The sequence below is a fragment of the Brachyistius frenatus genome, unplaced genomic scaffold (assembly GCF_029030835.1).
Source record: "Brachyistius frenatus isolate BFR_SWC_R1_liver_20210118 unplaced genomic scaffold, ASM2903083v1 Contig_105, whole genome shotgun sequence".
NCBI classification, from domain to species: Eukaryota; Metazoa; Chordata; class Actinopteri; family Embiotocidae; genus Brachyistius; species Brachyistius frenatus.
The window spans coordinates 1328642-1353699 of NW_027210704.1; the positions used below are offsets into that span (position 1 = coordinate 1328642).

At 43.1% G+C, this 25058-nt stretch overlaps 1 protein-coding gene across 2 annotated transcripts; it reads right to left on the reverse strand.

Annotated features, from left to right (window-relative positions):
• Positions 1-2931: 2931 nt before the first annotated feature.
• Positions 2932-24351, reverse strand: slc43a1b (solute carrier family 43 member 1b). Of its 2 annotated transcripts, none has more exons than XM_069711995.1 (15): positions 24179-24351; positions 20980-21138; positions 20071-20254; positions 18631-18686; positions 18223-18299; positions 12859-12951; positions 11198-11331; positions 10132-10274; positions 7829-7975; positions 7544-7579; positions 7248-7380; positions 6958-7087; positions 6719-6792; positions 5983-6106; positions 2932-5844 (listed from the first exon to the last, which is right to left on the reverse strand). In XM_069711995.1, exons 2-15 carry the CDS (start codon positions 21131-21133, stop codon positions 5617-5619), a joined length of 1713 nt encoding a protein of 570 aa, XP_069568096.1. In that variant the 5' UTR covers positions 21134-21138; positions 24179-24351; the 3' UTR covers positions 2932-5616. The 2 variants fall into 2 exon arrangements, with proteins under 2 accessions (XP_069568096.1, XP_069568098.1); XM_069711997.1 differs by having other exon boundaries at positions 20980-21203.
• Between the last annotated feature and the right edge of the window lie 707 nt (positions 24352-25058).

Genomic DNA, 25058 nt, shown 5'->3' on the forward strand with positions numbered 1-25058 from the left:
AAACAACTGTTTTTCAATGTGTGCACGTCCATATGAAGCAGTGGAAAAGCCAGATAGTTTAATGTTAGTGCTGCTAAGTCAACTTGACAAAACAACAACAACAACAACAACAACAACAACAACAACCATCTGGCGCATTGTCTTTGTGCATCATGTCCGTACAACAATTGACAGTCCCAAATGTCCGTAAAGCCGCAACACACACGAGTGTAGTTATTTGTACACCATCTGTTCCATCCACATGTAGACGGCAATCTACATCCACTCATATTAATTAATAACTCGCATGAAAACAAACTAATTCATTCTAGGAGAGGTTCAGCCGGCACGGAAAGGAGAAAAAATGATCTACTGGAACTTAAAGGTTTAGGAAAATGTCAACATTGTTCAGTGAACCTTCAGTGTGTATCATCTGGGATCTTTTTTCTTGCGGACCGTCACTTCTCACCAAGCTGCCGGTGCTGTTTTGTCCGGTGCCAGATGGGATCGGCTGGAAGACGGTTCTGTCTGTGAACGTTGTGGGAACCAACTGATTGAAAGTGAAACAACTCATCACAGCAGTGTAGAGTTTACTGCCCGCTTCCCTCCGGCCGATCTAATCTGGCACTAACCAATCAGTGTAAGTAGGCTAACGTGATCTTAACCTTACCATGATGAATAATGTCAGCCTTCAGAGAGAACATGAACAGAGTCAGATGATGACATCACAGGGCTTCAAAAGTCAAATCCCACCCAACCAGCACTGAACCGGGAGCAGCAAACTAATGTTATAGCAGTGTTCAACCTGTTGATGCAACGTCATCATCGCTTCAGCCTCGGTAACCTGTCCAAGTCACGTGAGGCTTTATAGATTACAGATTCAAATCAATTGTAATCCCGGCTGCAGTGTTCTGAATTAACTACAATTCACTGAAAGAGTTTTCAGGAAGCCAGTTAGACGTGAGCTGCAGTGATAAAAGCCCGTTTCAGCATGTCAACATTACTCTGAGTTCAAATGATCTCATTTTGTTTTGGTGATCTTATTTAAGTGGCTGATCAAATTTACGCCAGAGTTTAAAATCACGTTTGTTTTTGACCGGTTTGGATGGAGCAGCAACATCCGCCTGCAAACTACGTCTGACTTTGATCTCACGGTAGAATCTGTTTTTCTGCTCGTTTTTACTCGCCCATGTAGTGACGTCAGTGAGACAGGAAATAAAAGAGCAGTCAAACAACGCGGGTCTCAGAGTGTCATCTGCGTAGCAGCGATATCTGACACGTGATTAATAATGTTGCCCAGAGGGAGGATGTACTGCGTAAAGAGAAGAAACACCGCATTCATGTTCACACGTCTGTGACTCAGAACCACTGAAACAAATGTTTTCCTTTCTGACTAATATGAGCAAAACCAGCCGAGAACGACGCTAGCGAGACGGATCCGCTCTCAGGTGTGCTGATTAAAATGTCATGATGAACTTTATCAAATGCAGCACTCAAATCTAACGGAATAACAACAACCACTTTGTTCCAGTCTGTTAAATCTGACATGTCATTATTGAAGCTGCTTCACCATCCAAATAGATTTGACAAAAATAGATCAAATCCACCCTGCACTTCCCTAAAACATGACCAGACGGGCTGTCATATTGACATATTTACATTTATGTGTTTCAAAGTCCTCCCAGAGAGGAAGTCGGGGGTGCAGATCCACCTGGGAGACCACTGCTCACGTCCCAGGTGACCACAGGGTCATCGTGGACTTACTTCATCTAATGTGCGTAACTTAATTTACGTAAAGTAATTAACTTACGCGTGGGTCGTGTAAAAGGCGCTGAAAGCGAACATTCGTAGCTTTGGGAGTCCTTAATAGACGTATTGTGAAATCACTGGAGGGCCCTGGGACGGTGAGACGAGCTTAACTACCACAGACATTAACCCTTTCATACATTACATTTCATTTAGCTGACGCTTTTATCCAAAGCGACTTACAATAAGTGCATTTCAACCATGAGGGTACAAAACCAGAACAACATAGAGGTCACTACAGTGGACAGCTATTCAGATGTTGTTTTCTTGTATACGCATGGGTTTTGATGGCATAGTTGCACCTCAGACACTACAGTGAACGCTATTGCATCATCCCATACGAGGCTGATGTGCAACTATGCCATCAAAACCCATGCATACACAAGAAAACAACATCTGAATAGCTGTCCACTGTAGTGACCTCTATACATGAAAGGGTTAACCCTCTGGGTCGGTGACTGTTTGAGGAAGTGATGAGTCATGCAAGTCATAGTATTTTCATTACAGTGTTGTTAAAGTGCAGGTCATCACCCTCTAAAACAGCTTGACCAGCTGGAATAACTGTGAACGTCACCGGTCTTTACTGTAGATAGATAATAGATGCAGAGAAAATGTATTCAGTCTTATTCATGTCATAAACTGGCCTGGGATCATGATGCATGGCTGCCAAATACAAGAGTTTGTTTTGACTGAGAAAAATTCCCTTTAAAAAAAAAAAAAAAAAAAAAAAAAAAGTGAACAGAAACACAACTACTTTATTTTAAATCTTAAATTTGTGATTTTTAATTCGTTATAGTCTTCCACTACAAATAAAAACAACATTGCAAATCAAGCCAGAAACCAAATAAATGTAACACAAAACAAGTCCTCATAAGAGTTATTTATCATGAACAAGCCTTCATATATATAATGTATATATGTTCTGCCTGGTCTTTCATTTTTTAAAGATGAATTGTGGTGTTTTTTTTGAGGGGGGATAAAGGTTCAGCTCTCTTCAACACCAAAATACGTGATGGTGAAGCAAAAGCTGTGATGAGCAGGTCTTCATTATCACTGACGAACAATAAAATACCACATGGACACAATAAGAACACCACAGGAATCCAATACAACGCTTATACAATAAATACAACTTTCTGAAGCATGTAATGTCCAATTCTTTATAGATTCTGTCATAACAATCTATGAGGCCAGTGTGTATTGGATCGCATTATATATTCTGCGTTGTACCTTTAAATCAAGACACTTTTTATCATCCTATCAACCTAAGTGAGTCAAACACAAACACAACACACACTGAATTATTTGACACATACATTATCACACATTAATCACTCGAAAAATCTTATTGTTACATTTTTCTATCAACACTGTACAAGCTCTCTATGAACATATTTGACTGAAAGCTATATAGTGCATTGCAAGTATTCACAACAAAACAGTTTAAATTGCATCACGTCTCACGAGCTTTCCTACATTCAAGTGATTCATGAGTAGCAACAGTAAAACAGAGCAGGTTTAGTTACTAGTCACATTTCTATTTACACTCCAACACTGTTCGTCTTTATTAAAGGAACTCCTTCACATCTGTTCCTCAGTGTCTTTCTTCAATCTTTGTTTTTGCTCCAAGTCTGTGCCTGCACAGAATCTCCAAACATCAGCGGAGGAGAGGAGGAGGAACTGTTGGTGACAGATCTCAATGAAATGTATAATTTATGATCTACATCCTTGAAGGTTCTGATTCTCTGTCACTTAAAGGTGAATTCAAGAGAAGTGTTTTATTTTCTTTGAGGTGGAAGAAGCTGATTCCCATGACATCGACTCTTCCTTTTTACCATTCAAAGAAAGACTGAACAGACCTGTGATTGGCTAAAAGTATTCCCTGATCGTGATGTCATAATAAATTGTATCAAGCTCAAGTGCAGCAGCGACAAAACCACCACCAACAAGAAAAAGAGTGTTTCCAAACTGAAAAACAACATGAATCACTGCTGCTTTAACGAAACCCGAATGTTATTCAAAGTAGTGTGTTGGTGCTGGTGGCCCGGTACCACCTGACCCGGACTTCCCATTCATTCTAAAACCATCGGAGCAGCCTTTAACCAATCCGCACTGACCGGCATACTGCTGCAACTACGTTTAGAAAAATAATGCCCAACTTCAACATCATTGCACTTTACCACCGACGCTGGTTGCTGATTGGTCCACCCTTCAGAGTGTCTGTGCACATGTTAACGCCAGCAGGACTTACAGACTAGAATTACAGCAAAGAAAACTGAAGCTGTGAGCGATAGTGAGGCGCAGCCGGGCTACGGTGTCGGTGTCTTATCTTTAAATCGATTTTTACTCGACTCAACTTAAATAATCACATGAATGCAACTGAAATCCAAATAGAACAGAGATACTGAGGAAAAAGTCAGCTGCTACGTGATTGTCAAAGGAACAAGCTGTCAAAGTGTTGTTGTGGCTCCATATATAAAGTTTTCTGACATATGACTGGTGCTGTATGATGGACTCAATTCAATTTAAGTATAAGAGAAGCTGTTGCTGAGCTGAAAGAGCTTTCCAAAAATATCTCCTTTAATAAGCATTTTAACATCAGAAATATTTCTTCTTAAATTTGTCCTTTTTCTATTTTGACACCTTGTGGGCAGAAAAACTAAGTTGTGAACAGACAGAAGCTAAATTTCCAGGTTGATATGGCAGACAGGTACTCAATAACATCTAAGATTTGGATTGATTTAGCGTTGTGTTTGCAGCCCCCTGATGAGTGTGACTCCTTTTCGCTCTGGATTTGTTCCCCACCAGCTCCTCTCCACGTGAATGTTTGTGCAGAAAGGTGTTCCCCTTCACAAGAGTGGGACAGATGGATGGAGGTCATGTGTGCCAAGTTTGTAGAGTTCACTACAAAACAGTTATCTCAAGGTGCTCTTGCGATAACTATTTTACTCACGGGGATTATTTTCAATGCTACCAGCACATTTTTTTATTGTCACGTTTATTTTTTATTACGTTGCTTCTTCTTTTAGCCACATTCGATATTTAGGTTCTTGTCCGCCAGTGAATCCCATCGGGGAGGCATCTGGTCGGTCCCACATTCATTGTGCAGCAGGACATTGAGCCCAAACGTCAAGCGAGAGGAACTATCATCAGCCACAATAAGATCAAGTAGTCCTGCAGCAGACGGTCTGGCCCCGGAAGATCTATGATCTCAAAGTTCAAACCTATTCATTCATTTAAAAAGGGAAGTTATGCTCTGAAAGATGTCTGGAAATACTCGAGCAGAAGTACTGTGTGTGGTTTATAGTCCACAGGACATGCAGACACACTGGTATGGTCCTCCAGTTTCCATGTTCTTTTGTCACTTATTGCCTTTCTGAGCATGCAGTCCATCATATATAATACATAATCTTACTTATGGGGCATTATAGGGTGTTAGTGGGGAAAAAAGGATCTCCGTCTATACACAAGTAAGCTCCACGCAGGAAGAAGCAGAGCTCAGACTAATCTCCAGGTCGTCACGATGTGAGACAACACCGGGAACCCTGAGACACTTTTACATGATGGGATATTCTCTAAATTAAAGAGTTATAAATGCAACCTTCCTGTTCCATGGCCGGCCCATGGGCCTCTGGTACTGGCTATAATCTGTGTTTTATTCATTCAAAAGAATTAATTGGAACTTTATCCAATATGTTATTTCTGCTTTGCTCGTGCTGGTTGTCATTGTTTTCATACTATAAGGAGGTTTACGTCCTCTGAATATTCCCAAACTACACAATGATCATTACAAAAAAAACAAACTAACTCACATTAATTCATCATTTCACCTCAAACAGTGAGCCCGTTTGTTGCGTGTCCATTTGCCGGATGCCCATTGGCTTTGCTTTTGGCCGTTCCACTGTCTGACTGGGTCAGAGCAACACTTTCTTTGTCTGATTGGCCGACGGCCGTCCTATGACGCGCTGCCTTTGCTCGGATCAGGTTTCTCCGGTGATACAATAAATAACCGGGCAACAGGAAGCCGACCACGGAGAAGATGAGGAGGGCCACGTTGATCTGTTGTAAGCAGAGACGTGTAAGTACAAGTTCCAAATCTGTCACAAAACACTGTGTGTGTGTGTGTGTGTGTGTGTGTGTGTGTGTGTGTGTGTGTGTGTGTGTGTGTGTGTGTGTGTGTGTGTGTGTGCACCCTACCCAGTAAGGATCTCCGTTGAGGTGCCCCACCATCACCATGAACAGTGGCTGTTGGAGCAGGGCGAATGCAGCACTGACCATCGACTGCATACCGGTCAGTGTCCCAAAGTGGTTGGCTGGATACCTGATGTGGGAAAATAAAAAGACATGTTTTCCTTTTTGATCCATTTTTAGTTCCTTGCTCGTTGAAGTAGGGTTGCTGTTTTTCATGGTTGTAGTTTATAAAGAGTCACATGCTGCGACCTGTTATTTTATGGCAAAACATTCAACTGTTTGACATTGATTGAATTTAACTGATATTATTTGGCCACATACTGTAAACACAGCACCGAGCAAACAGTTGCTCATTTTCACATCCAGCAGACACACAGAAACACAAGCTTCCAGTTGAAGTTGTTTGTTTGGCCGCGCTACAAAATATATCCAATATTCACCTTCCTGTATTTTGTCTGAAAACCCCCCGAACAAACTATGTGGCTTTTTAGCTGCTATTTGTTCCACTTTTCTGCCCACTAGTCACGCTTTGTGCTGTGTGCTGTGGGTTCATCGGTGCTGTTTAAAAAGAGAAGTAAAAGTGAGCTGGCAGAAGCTTAAAATCTCTGTGAAGCTGAAGGGAACTGCAGCCAGGTGACACTCTGCTGTGGCTTTCTCACTACAAGCAACATCTTTCACGTTAAACATCCCAATTTCAATATAAATATACCGCAAATTCTAATATCCTGGTGGTGTTACTCACACAGCTGCGTAGAGACCTCCACAGCAGGAGTGGATGAATCCTCTCACGATGGTGTGCAGAACAAACGACACCACCTTTAAGAGAAAGAGACAGAACAACAAACAGATGTAGAAATGATCGTCTCACGTTTATGTGCTTTGGTTTTTCTGTCTGTAAATTGAAATGCTTTTGCGTCTTCATTCTGTATAAACATACGTGGAATATTTTATCGTTGTATTCCTGTGCAGTATTTTTCTAACCTGTAAAGGCAGGTTGTCAATCAATGAAAGGATTCCAAAGGTGACCAATAGGAGGTTGGTGAAGACGAAAGCTCTCATGGCATTGGTCAATTTCTGGACCTTTCTTTCTCTCTTTGGGGAGTCTGATTGGCTGAGGGGGACAAATGTCAAAGGTCAGAAGAGGCTTGCAGCTCAGGAAGAGGTGAGGTGATCTTACGCAACAAACAGCTGTCTGTCTGCTGTATATCGGTGCACACATGTAGCAGCTCAGTATCTGAACCCAAAGAGATGCTACTCAACCCTTCTCGTACCTCCTCTCCGTTTGTGTGTTTGTATTTTCCTCTTCACACTCCTTCAACCTCCAGTCCATGATGTAGCCAATCAGAGGACACGTCAGCAGACACAGCAGCTGCAGGGTACCGAAGATGGACGAGTAGAAACCGACTGGAGAGGACAGAGATGGAGGGAAGTCCAAAGACCGTGTATCAATAAGAAACAGGTATCTGCTTCTATTCAAGCCCGTCGGGACCCGACCAGGACTCGGTCTTAAATCGAGTCTCAGAGGATTTTAGTCTCATAAATTGCCAATGAGCATCCTGGGTGTTACCTTGTTCCTCCACCTCCTTCTGTAGCTCCACTGAGGCTAAAAGACACAAAGGTTGCAGGTCAGGAAACACAACAGATGGTTTAACATGTTCAAAATCAGTAGCAACATCAGTGCAGTCAGTTTGGACCAAAGTTTTCTCACTATAAAATGATTCTGACTGCTTCATCTTTAATCTTCTGTCAAATAAAACCCCACAATGTTGATCTTAAATTTAAAAAAAAAAGGGATCTATATGTATGTATGTATGTATATATATATGTACTGTATGTAGGTTATCATTCTTACGGTTAGGGTTGCCGTGGGTGACCAGGAACTCCAGCATCTTATTCATGGCACCCATGAAGAAAATCAGCCTCAGTTGGGTCATCGCCATGGTGATGACACTCCACAGGAAGATGGGAGAGCACACAGAACGACAGAGTGGCACCGAGGCTGCAGAAGCACAAACGTGAAGTGTGAACGCAGCCTTTAGTTTGGCAGATAGAGTTACAGTCAGCAATCAAACTAAACTGTCGCAGTTCACCGAGAGGTCAGTTCGATGGGAAACTTTCTCTTTGTTTTTTTGCGGTATTTTGCCGAGAGCAGAACCCATCAAAGACCTGGAGTTGGTGTTCCATAATTACCTCGTTCTAATGGAGGTAACTGAATCATCCGTGTCCTGTATGCTAATTCACAACCGGCAGAACTAGGAACCAGTTTGTAACCCTCTCACACACGGAGTACGATCGAAGGTGACTGACACTTTCAGTTGAAGCCTCCGGGAGTTTCACTGAACACTTCAGACACAGTTGCACTGTGAAAGAAATCGACTTGTAAATAAAAAAAGTCCTCTGACAGGATCTCATGCTGCTTCCAGGGAGGACATGTGATTAATTCAGCGTACGGTCCCAGGTGAACTCCAGACAGACCTTCTCATTCCAGGGTTTTCTTTTTATTTCACTATTTTCCACAATGAGGAACAATACCGAAGACATCGCCTCAGAAATCACCAATGATTGGCAGGAAAAAAACAGAGCCCACACAGATGCTTTCCATAGTTCAGGTAGCAGGAAGCTGTGAATCAGGTCTTCATATTGGAGCTGCTGCAGAGAATCCGCTACCGAGGAAGACCATGAAGAAGAAGAGGACTGCTTGGACCAAGAAACATAAGCAATGAACATTAGACCAGTGGAAATCTGGACTTTATCACCACGGCGACCACAGTGTTCTGCAGTTATTCTCGCCATGCCGTCTGGTTTGGGCTTCGTGGGACCGTCGTTTGTTCTGCAGCCGTCAGTGAGCCAGACACACGAGTGTTTGACCAAAAGTGATTAGTCACCCGACCCGGATCCAGCCGAGGTGGTGGGGAAGAGCTGGTGAAGGACGAGCAGCCAGCAGGTGCTCAGCATACGTTGGAGACTGTTGGAAAAGCCTCCGAGCTGTCTGAGAGAATGAAGAGTCTTAAAACTCTCATCAAAGCGGGAGGTGTGTGTGTTGGAGGGGGGGGGGGGGGGGGGCTTACAACATAAATCCATGAGTGTTCGTTCATAGTTCAGATTTTTTTTTTTCTCTCTGTTGAAAATAGAATAAAGAAAATGAGGTGGTGCATCCAAACCTTCAACCCGTACTGTATATGACATAATAACTTTTCAGACATTTCAGTCATGTCAATATTGTTTTAATTATATCCTGGCTGGAAGACAGACGTGTTTGTGACCTCCCTGTCATATAAATAAGATGCTCTGAAACCCACAATTTAAACAAGCAAATAACATTGATGGTGAAACTATCATCAGTTTAGATACTGAAGTGATCTGAGACCTGCTTGACAAGAAAAAAACTTCTATACTAGTTGTTTTACATAAATCTGCTCAGTACCAGTGAAAGGTTTGAGCACCGCTACTCACTCAAAGGTTTTTCTACATGTATACTATTTTCTAGTGTGTAGAACAAAACTAAAGACATGAAATAACATGTATGGATTTACAGTAAACAGACAAACTGGAGGAGTGTTGTGGCTCGTCGTCCTGCTGAAAAAACAACGACGGTCCCGCTAAGCTCAAACCGGACGGGATGGAGTTTATGACCATGACAGCTCGTCCTCGAAGCTTCACACTGGGAACCACAGACGCAGACCTGGAATTCAAAATCTCACTTTTGGACTCATCATACCAAAGTCCAGATGTGCACTGGTCTCATGTCCTTGTGTTTCCTGGACAAAGCCGATGTTTCTCTCATTGGCCTCCCTCAGCGCTGTTTTTTTCTTTGCCACAGTTTGATGTGGGCTCTAATCTGAGGTGATTTTCTGATGCTGGTAGATTTGATGAACTTCTCTGAGAGAACTGCTGGTCCTCCTGTCTGTCGTGAGAGTTCAGTTTCATCACAGCAATTGACGTTTTTTTCAACTGCACCTGAAGAATCTTTAAAAGTTTGTGAAATCTTCCAGACTAACTGACTTATGCATCTTAAAGTAATAATGAGCTGCTGTTCCTCTTAACTTAGTTCACTAGTTTTTGCCATAATAAGGATTACTAAAGTAATTGCTTCGTACCAAGACGACCTCGTCACCAGACAAGCGATGGTCTCATTAAGAAGGCAGGAAAAAGTACCCTGGGAGGTGCTGCGGGCGTCCGGCTGCTCCGGTTCCGGCTGCTTGGGTCCCATCGTGTCCTCCATGACGGTCACCATGGTGATGTACCTGTCCCCGGTCATCTTGTCCTCTGTCACCAGCCCACTCAACTTCACCTTTTTCCTGTAGATAGAAGAGCAACAGATGGATCGTGTAACGAGACATCTGAAAGGAGCCCAGCAGTTAATCATGAAATGATGGAGAGGGACGTCATTTTTTAACGCCGTCTAAAAGAAGTGAAACCTGCCGAGACTTGAGGGCACTGACGGATTAAATTCAGGATTACTGAATATCTGTTGTCAAAAGTCATAGAAAAGGTTCAACATGCAGTGTGCTCAGTGTACTTCATAACTCTTTATATTAGATTTGACGTAAATGAAAAGTTCGGTGCAGTAATGGTCAACTTGTCACCAAAAATCATGATTAAATGATCTTTTAATAACTGAATATTTATACGAGTTTTTCACAAAAGTGCCAAACACATGCCACTACCCAATGTGTGTCTGACCCCTGACCCACCTGACCTCTGACCCCAGCCCTGACCCGACTGAGTGATGGCATAGAGAGGATGTGAGCTGGCAGTGCTGTGGAAACGTGGGACGGAGGAGAATCACTCAAATCTCGTCTATCGTGTTTGCTCACATTATCTATGAGCATCAATGTCACATGACAAATCTCAGAGCTTTAAAATAGATTTGAAAACTATGCAAAATGATCATAACATGATTTTTTTTCACCTGGTCATCAAACAGTTATCGTTATTGTGCTTTCTAAACGTTTGTGTTGTTGTGTTGGGGCCGGTATCTCCAGTTCTCAGTCTCAATCCTACAATCACTTTTTTTTTTTTTGTACATGGCTTTTTCAATGACATTTTCGTGTTTGGTAGTTTTAAAGATAATTGAACGTGCCTTCTATAACTTGACAGACAGGAAGGCATCAGGCAGTGACACGCTGACACAGATAACTGGAGTTAGTGTGTGTTGGTGTCTACAGTCGAGTGTGTGTACGTCATGTAAACTGTGACGCAGCAGGGTGTTTGAACTCACGTGTATCTGACGTCTTCGGGTGCAGGGAAGGATTCACCGGGCCAGTTCAGAAGGCAGTTGAGGAAGACCATGCAGGCCATACCGGACCAAACCCACATGATGACCCGGAAGGACACGCCGAGGTCGTAAATCAGCTGGAGGAGGAAGAGGAAGGTTTGGGAGGAAGACAGGAGGAAGAGGAACGAGGGGGATGAATGAAAGAGATAAAAACATGTTTAAATAGTGACACACGTCCCACCATGTGGTGAACGGTGTGTCCTTTATTTTCAACAGGGTGGAGAGAGGAGAGCTCCATCTACACATCAATCCAACTAACACTGCTCCACCAGGTTTGTTCACACTGCTGCCAGTGAAACAAACTAAAGACAAACTTTGCACTTAGCTGATCATGAGAGCACAGCGACTGTTCACATTTTCAGGATATTGATTTGCCAAAGAAAAAACAGTTTTGCACGTTAATGTGACAGCAAACACTAAGAAATAAAGAATTTAATAAGAATTTACTAATTAAAGATTAGAACTATCAATGTAATTAAGGTTTATACATAGATGACAAAGTTGTTGCATCGTTGTTAAATAAGAGGAAGACTATATAAAAGTGTTTGTAGCTTCCGGGTCTGAAAAATGGTTCCGATGCAGAAGTGTCTTCAGCTGCAATACCAGCGAGTGCCACTAGAGGTCGGCTCCAAAAAGCCTCCGGCTCCATAGACTCCCATTCAACTTCTCTCATCAAATCCAAAGTGAATAAAATGTGTCCATCAGTTATCTCGGTGTTGTTAGCTAAAGTCACTCCTTCTTATTAGTTTTCTGGAGGTCCATCTGAAAATAATCCCTCATTCATTAGAAAAGAAGATTCAAGAAGACCTGTTTTTGGGGGCGTGTCTGTTTGATTGACAGGCCTGTGGTGCAGTCAGGTTACAGCTATCGGTGGGCGGGACGTAGTATCGTCAGGTTTCCTATCAGATCAAGTCAAATCCTCCCCATCTCATCCAAATATGGTCACTTCCTGCTCCAAACCGAACCAGCAAGATGGTGCCGGTCAAAATCTGAACTGGAGGCTTCATAACGGTCATTCACAAAACAACGGGTGACGTCACTGCTGGTTGCATACATACATACATGCATACATATATATATATATATATATATATATATATATATATATACACACACATAATAACCCTTCAAATATCAGTCCCTGGCCAACAGTGGTTATCTTGTGAATTACATGTTCCACTAGTTAGACCATTAAAACTTTGAGCATATTAAGTTTTTAATTTAGACATATAATATATATGAAGCTACTGAATTCACACTGTGTATATAAAATTTAGCACAAAATCAGCATTGAGTGGTTTGTGTTCACGACAGAACGTCGTCTTGAAGGACGTCCAGCTGACGGATAAGTAACGTCAGGAACGTCTGGAACAGTTATTCAGTGTCTAAATGTTTGCTGGGTCAAGAGTCTTTGTTGTGTGTGTGTGTATGTGTGTGTGTGTGTGTGTGTGTGTGTATGTATGTGTGTGTGTGTGTGTGTGTGTGTGTGTGTGTGTGTGTGTGTGTGTGTGTGTGTGTGTGTGTGTGTGTGTGTGTGTGTGTGTGTGTGTGTGTGTGTGTGTGTGTGTGTGTGTGTGTGTGTGTGTGTGTGTGTGTGTGAGCACCTTGACAGCAGGGAAGGTGACGGCTGAAGAAGCGTAGGAGCCGATCATCAGGGAGAGGATGGTGGATCGAACGTTCCCAAACATGTTCGGCAGCTGAAAGAACGACAGAAAGATTAAAAAGAATATTAGATACATAAATAAACTTATATTAACATATCTAAACCTATTAATCACACATGGTTCAAGTCTGATGATCTTTATCCTGGTTAAATCTTTTCGAGAAAACAACATAAAACTGACTAGAATGAATAAACTAACTTGCTGTCATTGAATAAACTTAATACATTTCCAGTTATTTAGTTGCATTTTAAACATTTAACCAGCAGGTGGAGCTGCTGATTCTTCCACAAGCACTTCAAGTCAGGGCTGAAAATTGAGCTGATTACCACACACACACACTTTCACTGTGGACAGCACTTCCACAAACCCAAACCTTGAACCACAACAAATTCACACTCCAACCGCACTGAGGACATTTTCATTCATCGGTGGTTTACAGTTTCCTTCACTCCTGAACCTGGACCAGAACCTCAGAAAAGACCTCAGTAGGACCACATTTTGGTCCCCAGGAGGACCACGGGTTGGTGTTTATTCTGGATAAAATTCCCAAAGAAGGAATAAACACACACACACACACACACACACACACACACACACACACACACACACACACACACACACACACACACACACACACACACACACACAGATGGTAGGTTTTGGAGGGTGTGTGTGTGTGTGTCAGCAGACTTTCACTCTAACTATAGACACAGTTGGAGTTCCACCAATCACGCAGCTCGCTGCACGTGTCTCTGTTCCCACTGGCGGCCTTCAGGAGTCACTTTAAAGGAGCGGCGTGGCGCGGCCGATTTTCAGGCAACAAGCGGCGAGGTTGCAGATCCTCCGCTGGAGAACCTGCAGCGGTCTCTCTAGATCAGCGTCTGGTTCACCGTTCTGGGCCACAGTAGAAACATCTACATCCGTTTTAGATGAGTGATGATTTCAAGGTTTGATGATTTGGACCGAAACACATAATTTTGTCTGAAGGAGTTCAAACATAGCACAATTAGTATGAATATTTGTTTAGGATGCCATCACAGCCTCATTTGAGAGATAAGCTAGCGTGCGTGTGACGGTCAGTCAGAGGTCAGACACGTGACGTTCAAACACCTGTTTCACACATGTAGATATTTAGTGTTCACAAAGGAAGTGACGGAAATGTTTTTTTTTTTTATAACAAATGAAAGGGAGCTAAAGAGAGAGTTACAGCTCCTGGCTCTGTTTCCATCCACACAGCTGGTCAAGAGAAGTGCTCGGACACGGAGGAGAGAAATAAAGACACCATTCCCAAGGTGGTTGGTTCTTCTGAGCGGACGTCACAAACAGCTCCTGCTGACATCGTGTGTTGTTCGTCTCTCTTTCTTCTGAAGAATGAGGCGACCTATTTTTTTTTTACAACTGAAGTGAAGTCACATCACTGCCAGTAAGTCCAGTTTTGACGTGAAATATTCACAGGTCGGTATTTTGTCTCGCCGCCTCACGTACTCTGACTTTGTACCTCGGCGTAGAGCGAGCGCAGCGCTTCCTGCTGTCGCAGTGAACGTTGACGTTGGCTGTCAATCAAAGAGTGTGGACTCATATTAGGACACCGAGGTGGACCGGACTGAAATACCTCAACGACTATCCGATGGACGGCTGTTAAATTTGGAACATTGGTGGTCTCCAGAGGATGAACCCTCCTGACCTCCATGAGCTCTTTACAGAGAATATTTTATGTATTAGTTGGGCTGTCTTAAAATTTGAGTTTCATGTTCAACAATGTGCTTAATTGTAAAAAAAAAAAGAAAATTGCTGATTCTTTACTTTTTCTTTGTAGCACCGTCATCACCTGAACATGCTCATCAAATATTTTGACCAGGATAAACTTTGTCTTTGTGAGAATGTTTTCAGTACACTGTAGACTCTCTGTTGAGATAAATAAATAAATAAGGACAATCTGACCTCTTGATCAGAACCCAGCTGGAGATTTTGGGTTTAAAAAAACCCACTTTTGTCTATTTCCGTCCAGCTCAGCACAAACGTGCGTGGCTGAGGTAGTTTGGTATTTTACTCTGTTACTAAACCAGATGAGTCGATGAAATGGCTTTTGAATTGTTACCTTTTTATGTGTCATTTAATTCTGATTGATTTGATTTATAGTGAACCTGAGTTGACGTTTTATAGATCGGCTGCTGCGTCACGACGCGCACCAACAGCCTGATTCACATCCAATTCAACAGCTTCATTTTTCATATGTTTAACTGAATCAGATGGTTGCAATTAAAAAAAAAACATTGTTTAAGTTATTTATGTTAAGTGGGAATAAATATGTAAAACATCCACCAAAACCTATCTGGAGTTTTGGATGAGGTTTATTCTTCAGACCAGCTGTAAGCCCGGAGAAGGTGAACATTCACCTTAATATTGGCACCGAGGTCACACTGCATCAGCGCCTCTTCAACAACAACAACAACACCCCCCCCCCCCCCCGCCTCTCCCGCTGGGTATGAAAATAGGTCTGAAGATAAAAATACCTATAAATTTCTTAGAGGATAAACTGCTTTATCAGAGTCGACAGCACTAAACAGGTTGTAGATGAACTGGGAATGGCCACCGTCTACATCAGGTAGTTACAACAAGAACTTATCAACCAGATAACACTCGACATGCCGTCATGTCTCCGCCACTTCAGAGGACATTACATCAACTCGCTGACTCTAAACCGAACCATCAGCTCAACCTGAAGTGATCTGAACCTGCTGTAACCTCAAACCGAGTCCTTGTACGAGAATGTAATGATTGACATTTTGGCCCCAGGATGAGCGGTGGGCCCCGACAACGTGACAGATGTACGCGCTCACGACACACGCAACACTAAACAACTGAGCAGGAATGACGGCACAGTGACTATGTCAAGTTCAGGACATGGTCCGGGTCAGGACGTGTGTGTGTGTGTGGAGGCGGGGGGGGGATCCCGAGAAAGAGTCAGAGAGACATTGGGTTGACCAGAGGACAGGCTGCGGGGGGGTGTGACACCCTCCCAGGCTTTGGATTGGCTGAGAGGCTGCAGCAGAATTTAGAACAGCATGTGCAGCTTTCAAAAATACACACAGACACACACAGACACACACTGCCAAACATGTGCTTTTGTGTCACTGATACACAACTGGCGAAGCAGTCCGGTAGACGTTGCGGACTCAAAATAAAGAAACAAATTTCACCCTAAATCACAGAAGTCAGGAGGACCGTTTAGGTGTTTGAACTTTGACCGCGAGACAGATGGAAACGTGAGGATTTGGGGCATCCTGGTGAACGACGCAGTGCATCATGCTGCTGTGAAGTCCCTGGTTCACATCCAGACAGCAGAGAACTTTGTCCCATGTCACTATCCCTGTTTCCTGTCTCTCTCTATTGCTGACTGCAGTTCAGGAGGTTTAAAACAAAGACTGGATATAAAAGTGTTTGTAGCTTCCAGGTCTGAAGAATGGTTCCGATCCAGAAGTGTCTTCAGCTGCAATACCACCAAGTGCCACTAGAGGTCGGCTCCAAAAAGCCTCCGGCTCCATAGACTCCCATTCAACTTCTCTCATCAAATACTGGTCTCCACCAGTTATTTCCAGTCAGATCTCCAGCTCATCCAAATATGGTCACTTCCTGCTCCAAACCGCTCCGAACTAGCAGAATGGTGCAGGCCAAATTTGGAACCGGAGGCTTCATCATGGCCATTCAGAACCAACGGGCGACGTCACTGCCGGTTGCCGCTTGGTCTAAACTGATGAGCTCCCCCTGGACTGATCATGTATGTACGCTATACTGACAACTTGTCCGCTGTGTCTGGTGAGACACGGAGACGCTTTACATCTTTTGTTCTTGTGCTGAGTTTGATCACCCTCCGTTATACAATGTCAGAGTGCAGTAACCGATTTTTTTGGCCAGTGGAGGCATGAAGCTGCAAAGACAGCATTGACAAACAATCTCTTTAAGAGAGTTGGTGTGAAGTATTGTTAGCAAACATTTTTCTGTTCACACATACATCAGACACAGGACGACACCGGCCTCCATTTGGAGTCGTGTTTGTGTTCATGTGGTGAACTTAAGTCCATTTTCTCCCCTTTTAGCTCAGACTTTCTGTTTTAGAAGAGCAGCCAGGGTTTCTGACATCACACACCAGGAAGGAACCAAACCCTTCAACATGTGGGGTGAATCTTTCCATATAATTGACCTGCCAGTTCAGGCTGCAGGCAGGCGGCGTGGGAGTGGGCGGGGATGGAGGGGGTCTATTTGCGTATTTATGGTTCAGTGTATACTCAATGAAGTAAAGTTACATGGAAGCCACTGCAAGACAAAACTTCTAGATATGTATGTTGATGAACAGAGATGAGATGTTGGAGTTTGATATGTGTCAGGTGAAGAACCAGTTACAGATTAATGTGATTAATGGATTACAAAAGATAACTAGAGGTTTTATTTGTACGAGCTGGATCTGATTTTTGGGATTTTTACTGTTGTTGGCTCCAAAACCCACTGACACATCTAGTATGTGATCTGGCTGATTCACATCAACCTGACTTCCTCTGCTTTTATTTTAAATATTCCTCATGTGTCCCACAATTAGTCTGGTGAGAGCGCCTTCTCTTTCTCTGCCCTAAACTGTGGTATCTAGAAATCTAAACACCTGTCATTTTTTTTTTTTTTTATCTGGCTGATGTTTAACATTCTGATTTAAAATTTTAATTATTGTTTTTATCCCTGGTGTTTTCTTCTTCTTATGAAAGATGCCTTACAAATAACGCCAAGTTGAGTTGACTTGACAGGTCAGCAATAAACAAGGTTCCCATATATATGAAAATATTGGATGAGGTGGAGGCAAATAATGTAAAGATGTGAGTGAAGGTGTGGAGCAGTTTTCAACAAAAAAAAAGAGGTGTTTTTTGTGGAAGGAGCCGAGAGTCGAACTCCTGGTCCTTCATGGTGAAAGGAGCTCCTTCAGGGTGAGTTGGTATCTGTGGTTATACAGTGAACCCTCGCTATAACGCGGTTCACCTTTCACGGTCTCGCTGCTTCACGGATTTGCATCGTGCATTGAAATCACATTACAACTATATGTAACGTAGATATATTTAATGTCCAGTTCTATCTATTTCAATTGTAAAATAAAGGTTACTACTTCACGGATTTCGCCTATCACGGTTTCTATTTGGAACGTAACCCCCGCGAAAAACGAGGGTTCACTGTACAGGTGTCTCCCAGGTGTGTGTGTGTGTGTGTGTGTGTGTGTGTGTGTGTGTGTGTGTGTGTGTGTGTGTGTGTGTGTGTTAATCGTACCGTGAGAGAGGTGAAAGTCAGGCAGATTCCTCCGAAGCCGTTGAAGGAGACGGCGAAGAAGATGAGGACGGAGAGCGCTGACGGAACAAATGAAAAACACCATCAGCTATAATGAAACTTTAATTAATTTTTACTTTTGAACGTTTTCTGACCAAATGAGAACAAGAACACCGAGAGATGTCAGCTGTCACTTCTTTTCACAGCAGATTGAGTGACATTTTTTTTTCTTACAGGTTACTTTGTTAAACTGTGTTTCATCACTTGACTGCTCGCTTTCTTCGTCCTGTTCGAAGTCTTTTGTGAAGATGTCTCAGCGTCCCTCGGTCTCACGGTGAAGCAGGAGAGCAAAACGTCACCGTGACCAAACAGAGCGATGGTGTGTTTTGACGATGCGGCGTGTTGTCTCACCTTCAGGGTCGTACGCAGCAGCGGCGATCATCGAACAGGAAGCTGCAAAACAGAAACTGAAATACACAAAGACACAGGATGTCAAGAGCACATCAGTCCCCAACTCAGTATCACGGCAAAGCGTGAAATAGACACGTTGGGCGGTCAAAGCGTGAAAGTTACACATTTTTAGAGCGTAAATGTCACGTGACGTGGGATCATGTGACCAACAGAGGTTTCATTTTCATCCACTACAGGAAAATGTGTAACTTTCACACCTAGACAGTGCAAAGCGTGGCTATCTCACGTTTTGTTATAGTGAACTGTCATGTGGGACGACGTCTTTATTGAGTTACTGTTATTAATTTTCCCTAACCTTGTTTTTTGTCACTAACCTTGTGCTTATCTAGTAACCCCAACCACACGCTTTTGCGAAGTTTCATCTTCCTGTAAATCACATGACTCGATTAGTCGTATTAAAAACGTCATCTCTTCATACCTCTATGCCTCATGTAGCTCTCAGACACTGTAACAGTTATTCACACAGCTGAGCTCCACCAAACCAGCCGAATGAGCTTATTTAATGTTAACAATGACAAATTGATACTCAGCACACGGTTGGAGACCTCTGCTCTGTGCGATCGTTGTCGCATGTTTAATAGGGACATCCAGTGCATCAAAACAAGTGCTCCTACTTTCTTCTTCAACCAGTGACAATACAGAATCGCACTACGTGATGCGAAGCAGCAGAAACTGGAAGAAGTGAGGAAACCCAGCGAGTTAAAGTTAGAGAGAGACACCAGTGTTAAAGTAAAGAAACAGAAAAAATGTCGTGTTCAGTTTGTCAGTAAAAACAGAAAAGAGACTGAAGGTGATTGTGTTCATGTTCAGTGTCACATTCACAAAGCTGCTGCATTAAAGCTAAAAACAAAAGTGTTCCCTTTCTGTTGTCCAAAGTTAATGTGCTGTCCTACAAACGGCACCATCATATTTTTATGTTGTGTTTTCCTAAATGAGTGCAAAAATCATTTACAGTGAAACTAAATGATGACAGAGAATCGTTATCTCCGTTCAGATTCTCATTTTATCCACAAGCGTGCAGCTTTCATCAAACCCACAGTGAAATGTGAGCAGACTGACTGAGCAACGAGGAGTAACTCCATTCATCACGCTCTGCTGTTTATCTTGGGGGAGAAGGATTCATCCTGCAGCAGGACAATGAGACCAGAGAAGACGAAGGAGTGCAGACTGTCTCTGACTCTCCTCTCTCCTCAGTACATATAATAAAGTATATTTCTGCTAACTGATCCAGACATACAAGTGTTCCACAAAAATAATTCCTCGGCAGAGTCGAGGAAACGCAGAATACGGTGGGAGGTGAAGTGACACCACGTGCTGAAGAGTGTAATATGTTATGTGTATATGATCCAAACCAAATTCTCAGAGGATTGTGGGTAATACCTGCCAGTCAGCCTGAGTGGGCGTGGCCCGTATCTGTCCATCAGGATCCCCAGGGGCAACGTGGCGGCGCTCAACAGGAAGGAGCCGATGGTGAAGCCCAGATTTAAGATCTCTTCCTGCTCCACGCAGCTCCGCCATTCACCGGCCTCCACGGGAGTCACGTTGGCGTGGACGGTCGCATTTTCTGGGTCGACGGAGAAACGAGTCAGGAAGTAGAGAATCCAAAACACAAGCTCGTTACACTGCATCTAGGTGGGAGGTCAGAGGTCAATGCAAGAGGTAAAAACAAGATGTGAAGAATATGGCCAACTGCTTCTGTTTCTATGAAAGAAGTTTTTGTGTCGTGTTTTTATAAATGCGACGTCATCCTTTCATTCATGCATCATTTCCTTGTTTATTTAGTATTTTATTGTTGCACTGAATCACTGAAACTACTTTCAACTGAAGAAATAGTCCCGTTTGTAGCGGCTCACTCGACAGACCTTTGTTTCTGTGATGGATCGCTGGTGTCGAGGTTTTAGAGGCATCGACCATTTATTTATCATTATTCATGGTAGTAAAGCTCAGACATCATTGAGTTGTATCCTCCTAATAAAGCAGCGCTCTCACAGCCGCACAGAAACCAGAGGATATTCTGTCTGATATTTGTGTCAGCTGAGATTCATCACTACAAATGTATGCTGCGTATCCACACTCTGTTCAAAGAGAACAACATTTCAAAAGGTTCAAAATACTTCGAGCTGCATGTTGTTCAAACGATACACAACACATGTACTACATTTCCGTTTGGTAACGTACTCATGAAAGAGTTTATGTTTTGAATTGAAAACAATCTGAGATCCTAAATGAAAACGTGGACCTGAAATGCAAAAATCTAAATGATGTGAGGGAGACGTGTGTTTGTCTTACCCACGCAAACGTGAGAGTAGAAGCCTTCGTTCTTCAGCATGATGAGCAGCGAGCCCCAGCCCAGCAGGACGGCAGAGAAGAGCAGGTTCTCTATGATGGCCGTCACCGCCATCCACCACCTCCTCCGGTAGGCCTGCGCCAGGCTGGGAGCCATGACAGCTGCAGATAGGAGGCACACACCGGTTCACCAAACTGCAGGACGGTTTCAGGGACGTAACTTTCAGCTGCAAACAAATTGTTTTACTATTTCATTGTTTTATTGTTGTACAGCAGGGTTTCACAGTCAGACAGTAGAGGGCGATGATACAAACCGTACTGCGTAAAAGAGAATTACAGTTTATTATAACTCAGTTGTATCACTAATGACATAAAACCTACAAATGTGGCTTCACCGCTAAAAAACAGGTCCAACAGAGAAAATATCAGTCATGTGATCCTGCTGGTTGTAAACAAGTCGACACTAGAGGTTAAACTGAGAGAGGAAGCAGGCTGGCTGCTCAGAACGAAAGCAGGGAGTTGTTCTGCTTTCCTTTACTTTCTGAGCAACGTGTGATGGTCTGACTGCTGTTGCTTGTCGGCCTGATCTCAGCCGTTACTTATTTAGTAGAGTTATTACTGATAAATTTCATCGCCGGGGCTGAAAATTCAAAACTCCAGTTGTTAGAAAATAGAGTTTTCCCTCTGATCATTTGACCAAAGTTAGCTTTGCCAATGAAAAATCAAAATTATGTTCATGTACATGAATAATACACAAACACACACACACACACACACACACACACACACACACACACACACACACACACACACACACACACACACACACACACACACACACACACACACACACACACACACACACACACACACGATCACTGAAACATGAGGGCTGAACTTCAAATCAGTGGAACCAGTGTTCTCCGTTATGAGTGTGTAAATATTTGTGGGGCTGAAATTAAGTTCTATGTGGTAACTGTGTGTGTGTGTGTGTGTGTGTGTGTGTGTGTGTGTGTGTGTGTGTGTGTGTGTGTGTGTGTGTGTGTGTGTGTAGCTTTAGAAAGCAGTTAGTCAATGTGTGTAAACCACATTTGAACACCCAGAGTCCTGCTGATCACTGAAATAGCAGCGCGCGCGCGCACACACACACACACACACACACACACACACACACACACACACACACACACACACACACACACACACACACACACACACACACACACACACACACACACACACACACACACACACACACACACACACACAGCAGTGCCACCAAAGTCAAAGTCACAAACCGAAGCGCAAAGCTCTAAAATGGAGATAACCTTAAAGGCCGTCAGTCGTCTGTAGATTTGTGCTTCATTTCATCCTGAATGTTCTTATTCCACTGAAAGGAAGTCCTCTCCTGGTCCTCACGAGGTTACAGACAGTCTGCAGTCCCTCGAGGACATCATCATGTTGCAATCGCAGTAATAACTTGTGGCAGCTTGCAATTTGCAAAATTGAATCAAATTTTTTCAAAATAAAAGTTCTCAACATAAGTTCTGCTGAACGGCACAAAGTCGTTCTTTCCAACCAAAACTGACTTCATCAACAAAAATAACGTCTTCAATCCTCCAATCATCAAAACAAACCAGCTGCTGGTTGAGCGTCTGCTGATCAGGTGACCAGGTTCATAGAGAATATGTGTTAATTACATTATATACACACTTGCGACTGGAAGAGGTTGCACTTCGTTTTAGTGCCGACAGCATGTGTTGAATTAGGATTATTTAAAAAGCATTAAAAGCATTAAATATTACCGAAGATGTTGCAAACTTTCCATCAGTTTTCTGACTCTGAACTTTTTTGTAACTTTGAGCTCCATGATTCTTTAAATCCAGAAAATGAAAACTTCTGTTCTGTGTGGTATGATTGTTACCACGGGAAGTGAAAACATTGCATTATTTTTCCTTAAATTGAATATTCCCACAGTTTTGCACAAAAAAACACAAAAAAAACCTAAAAATAGTTCAATAAAACTCCACAAACTGCATCGTTGTCTTTGATAAATCTGTTAAATCAAGTTTTCGTGAATGCAAAGATCACAAAAAACACTCCTGGAGGGACTGAGCACGCACTGCTGTTTGTTGTTGTACTTTGAAGTAAGTACAGGAAGTGTTGTGTTTTGTGTGTGTGTGTGTGTGTGTGTGTGTGTGTGTGTGTGTGCGTGTGTGTGTACTTCTTTGTTATGTTTGTGAGACTGAGTTTTAAACCCTGAACGTGAGGACACGTCTCCGACACGCTGGGCATGTTTGAGGGTTTTAGGGTTAAATCTGGATTAAGATGAGGGTTGGGGAGTTCAGCATTCACCTGTGATGGTGATCGCCATGGCAACGGGCCAGCGCGCACTATGTCAATTAATGTCCTCACAGAGAACAGCGACGCAAACATTTGTGTAAATCTGGGTGACGTTTGGTTGTCGGGGGAAACGAAGAGTCAGAAACACAAATGGAAGTCAAAGCAGTGTCCTTTGAAGTCAGTCAGCAAAATACCTGTGGATAATCTCTCTCTCTCTCTCTCTCTCTCTCTCTCACACACACACACACACACACACACACACACACACACACAGGATATTAAACCGATCATGTTCAACACTAACTCATCAGCCAAAACGTCGGTTATAAGGATCCCAATAAGTCCCCCACCTCTCCCCCTCCCTCACTGACAGGAAACAAGATTCAATCAATAAACTAATATTTACATTTGCATCATCCAGACGCCAAGAAACATTTACATAATGTTAGTGGTTATGACGCATTGAAGACATTTCTCAGCGTTGTGAGACACGTTGTCTGAAGTGATTTAAATCCTGAGACGCGACAGCAGCTGCTACTTCCTTCCTTTATTTAAGACTGAAGGATTTTCTTGTTATGTACATTTAAAATGTTTTGGTTAAAGTGGACAAATGAGTAAACCTGAGCTTAGAGACTGTAGGTGTTATATACCTACACAGGTCTGTGAATACCACCATTCACTGATGGCTTTCCCCTCTGAATAAATGTTAGTATGTATAATCACATGTCATATGTCTCCTGTGTTGAACATGAACCCAACTTCACCTCCAGAGTTCCCGCTCAGACACACAACTTCATGTTTGTGGGCAAAGTGAGGAGGAACTCCTAAATCCTGAGCCAGCGTTTTAAAGATGACTCACCTCACGAGAACTTCTCCACCAGAAGCTGAACTGTCCTTAAAAAGGTGACGACTTAAATCTGTTTCTGCGTCCCAACAGGAGGAAACTCTTGTTTTAAACTTGACTTTTTCTTTTTCGGTCCTGCAGTGTGAATGTATGAAATCCTTCCCTCTGGTGCGGCGACACGTTGACTCTACCCCTCTCTCTATGTACAGTATGTCTATAAATGGAGCTCTAGTCTTGCCCACCCCCCCCTTAACACACCCCCTTCCCCCTTAACACACCCCCTTCCCCCTTAACACACACACCCCCTTCTCCCCTTAACCTCCCCCGAACACACACACACACACACACACACACACACACACACACACCCAGACTCGACGTGTTCTTTGACAGAAATGAGAACGATTGTTTATTTTCTCCAGTTTCTGTGATTTCAATATTTTGGGGGGAAAAGAAGTTGAGGATTTTAAAATTTGAGAGTGAAGTGTGTCAGTGTGACGTCCTGACAGCTGCTCTCTGGCTCCATCGTGTGGTGAACTTTCACACCTTTGGCATTTTCCAACAACCTTGCCAGCCTGTCAGGCGGCCGGTGCCCTTAACACACCCCCTTCCCCCTTAACACACACACCCCCTTCTCCCCTTAACCTCCCCCGAACACACACACACACACACACACACACACACACACACACACACACACACACACACACACACACACGCCCAGACTCGACGTGTTCTTTAACAGAAATGAGAACGATTGTTTATTTTCTCCAGTTTCTGTGATTTCAATATTTTGGGGGGAAAAGAAGTTGAGGATTTTAAAATTTGAGAGTGAAGTGTGTCAGTGTGACGTCCTGACAGCTGCTCTCTGGCTCCATCGTGTGGTGAACTTTCA